Source organism: Trematomus bernacchii, unplaced genomic scaffold, assembly GCF_902827165.1.
Source record: "Trematomus bernacchii unplaced genomic scaffold, fTreBer1.1, whole genome shotgun sequence".
Taxonomy (NCBI): Eukaryota; Metazoa; Chordata; class Actinopteri; order Perciformes; family Nototheniidae; genus Trematomus; species Trematomus bernacchii.
Window position 1 is genome coordinate 4,195,553 of NW_022987698.1, and position 3,134 is coordinate 4,198,686.

Consider the following 3,134-nt stretch of genomic DNA (forward strand, 5'->3'; position numbering starts at 1 on the left):
CAGCAGTTAAAAAAATCAGCATCAGTTTCACTTAAAGTATATTCACCCCCCCCCCCCACAGTTCCTGTCAAACACAAGGTCCTTGCATCCATCTGCAAATGTTCTTTGACTTTCATTGTAATGTTGATGGAAGTCTAAATATGTCTCTTAGCAGCTTAATCCAGAGGCATAATCAGGATGAAACTGTGTTTTATGTGAAGGGTGAGTCATCCTCTGGGACTTAGCAGGCAAACACGTACTATTAATACCCCAAAAGTAAGAAATTATATACAGCGGTGAACACATTCAATAAAGGGTGGAGTAATGAGGCAGAGAGAGAAGAAAGTGGGTGAAAAGGCTCAATAAAGACGGCTGTAATAGAGTATGAAATAGAAAAGTTAAATATAGAGAGGCTATCTGGGCCTTTGCCAGGATTTGCAAATCCACTCCATCACAGGTTATAACTGGAGCGTGAGATAGATGTGATATATTCGACAGAAGCACCAGCATAAATATGAGACAATGGAGGGAGAAATGATAGAGGACATTAAAGTGAAAAGAAAAATGCATGACAAGGAAGAGAAATACCACGCATGAGAGAGAAGCACACACAGCGATAACTCCCAAACAACACACACCTTTAATGTGTCAGTAATTGGCTGCCAGGCAGACAATTACTGAGTGAAAAATGGCCGCCCATCAGGTCACATGACCTGTCTGGTCTGGTAGTGTACTATGAGTTTAGCTTCTCTAGAAGCAATAAACCGTGCCTAGATGCAGTAAATCAGACACAGAGAGCAGCTAACACAACAGCATTAATGGAGCTATGTGAGCAGCATGTCTATCATGATGACACTATGATCTTCCTCTGGTATAGTTTACACGTTGTACACCTCCGATTACATGCAACCCATACCAAAATAAACCCTTATCATGATACAGTTACATTTTTTATCGAGCCCTTTTTTGTTTTCCAGAGTATCAGTGGACTGGCCTGCTCTGCCGGCAGTAGTAATCAATAGTGCAGCTATATTTAGACTTGGCCGGTTTCTGCACAACACAGCTGCTCTGCTGGCTCCTCTGGCCTGAATCAGCCTCCATGTTTTGTGATGGTTGGGGGAAACTGAGAGGTGAACAGCTAAACAAAAAGCTGAGCAGATGTTCAAATGTCAGAAATCATGTTTGAAAGATTTCAACAACAAATCACGCATTGTTAAAATATCACAGTATTAATACAAATAGTTACCCCATATGATTCCCTTATGTCTCTACAGTATGTTGATTTTATATATATATATCCATTTATTAAGTCATTTTGTTAGATGTTCAGTCGAAGTTGACCAACTAATTTAGAAAGGATGTTAAAGCATTCGTTTTTGATAGCAGTGGCTTAGTCTGTATAGGGACTTGGTTTGGGAATCGGTTTGAGTACCGATACACAAAGTGTATAAAAAAGATAACACTGTATTGAATTCTTGCTCAGCCCTTGTGTCAAAGGCTGCTAGTTATTTTAAAAGCCTGCTTGTAACTTTTTACTTGTCCTGCTAGCTTGATCTACAGCTGTGTTAAATGTGGTAAATAAAGCTACATGCTGTTGTTTAACAGGAATACATGTTTACCACCTTAGTTTATTGTACTAACATTTCCTTATAAGCACAACGTATTGCATGAATAAAAACATTGACCCAATGATGGTGCTAGAGGGAAATTGAGATGCCGTAAGTATTTATAGCAGAATAATATTTCACAGCATTGTTTGTAATTATTCTCAGTGTCCCTCGATTGGAGACAAGCAAGGAACTGTGAATTAAATGTCACTTAAGTACATTGACAGGTAATGTGCTTAGTGTCTGGTTTGCTGTGCTTGTCAACACTCACCTCCTCCATTCTTCTGGCACAGGTAAGGGAAGCGCCACACGTTCCCCAGGCCCACAGAGAAGCCCACCTGTGCCAGGATGTACTGCAGTTTGCTGTTCCAGGTGGGGCGTCCATCGTTTTCAGGCACCTCTATCTGCGGGACCTTTTTGCCGGGGGCCCCTCCGACGTTCAGGGAGCTGTTCTTGCAGTCAAACGGCTCCTCATGTGCGAGCAGGTCAGCCACCGACTCTGTGACGTGATCATTGCTCTGCTCGCGCTGCGTCACCTTGCTGTTCTTCGGCATCAGGGAGGCTGAGGGTCGGGAGGGGGGGTGGGGGTGGAGAGAGAAAGAGAGAGCGAAAACAGAGCCTTGTGGGAACAGAAAGAGGTGATACAGACAGAGAGTGGAGAAGAGGTGGAGGGATGTAGCTCTAAGGGAGATGCTGAGGAGCGACAGCCGGATATTATGCTCTGGGCCTGCATCAGAAAACACAGAAAATTGAAAATGATGTTTCAAGGACATTATGGTTATGACAATTTCAATCAATAATCTTCTATAATTGGACAAAAAGCCTCCATTTTAAATAAACAAGGTCAGGTGTTGGCCCTTGTCATGGTCCATTGAATGTATAGTACATTTAAGCTTCATTTTTCTGGCTGGGATCCATAAATAACTTCACACAGTTGCTGACACAATTATTTTTCTATTATGTGCTTGGTTAGGCTTGTAAGAGGACACAGGATTGTAACACATGTTATGCCTCTCCAGAGCTATGAAGGATGTCAACAGTAAGACAGGAGACCATCAGTCAAACCTGAGAGTTAACCTAACACAAATCTTTCAGAAAAAACTCAGCAGGGACTTGAACCGTCATTTTTCCACCACAACTCTTTGTCTCTCACGCAATGTTTTTGGTTCCAGAAATATTCCAAATCCTGCAAATTGTTCTATTTCATTTCCCTGTTCTGCAAAGCTTAACTTTAGTGAAGCTTTTTTCCCCCTTTAAATCCCCTAATCCTCTGAAGCCATGCTGCGACATCCAGCCTCACCCCTCTCTCTGGGAGTGGTTGGTTCGACCCAAACGTAATGGAGGAAGTGAACATGATGCTTTGGATGAAGTGCTGTCATGTGTTCTCTTGATCCACAACACGAGCCCCTGTGCAGGCTCTCATTACTTATTGAGCGAGTCATTTCTTCATTATAAAAATCTGCCGTCCACTGGCATGCAAAACTGCAAAGCTTAGGGTATGTGAACAGTGTTTCACATGCAGGGGCAAAGATAAGTGAAACAAACCAC

At 42.4% G+C, this 3,134-nt stretch overlaps 1 protein-coding gene across 1 annotated transcript in view; it reads right to left on the minus strand.

Annotated features, from left to right (window-relative positions):
- Positions 1-2,140, minus strand: part of LOC117489743 (sodium-dependent neutral amino acid transporter SLC6A17-like) — a 9,481-nt gene extending 7,341 nt beyond the window's left edge. The window contains exon 1 of the mRNA XM_034139268.1: positions 1,858-2,140. Within this exon, the coding sequence (XP_033995159.1) occupies positions 1,858-2,140 (283 nt within the window). The remainder of the gene's footprint in view (positions 1-1,857) is intronic.
- Positions 2,141-3,134: the final 994 nt, after the last annotated feature.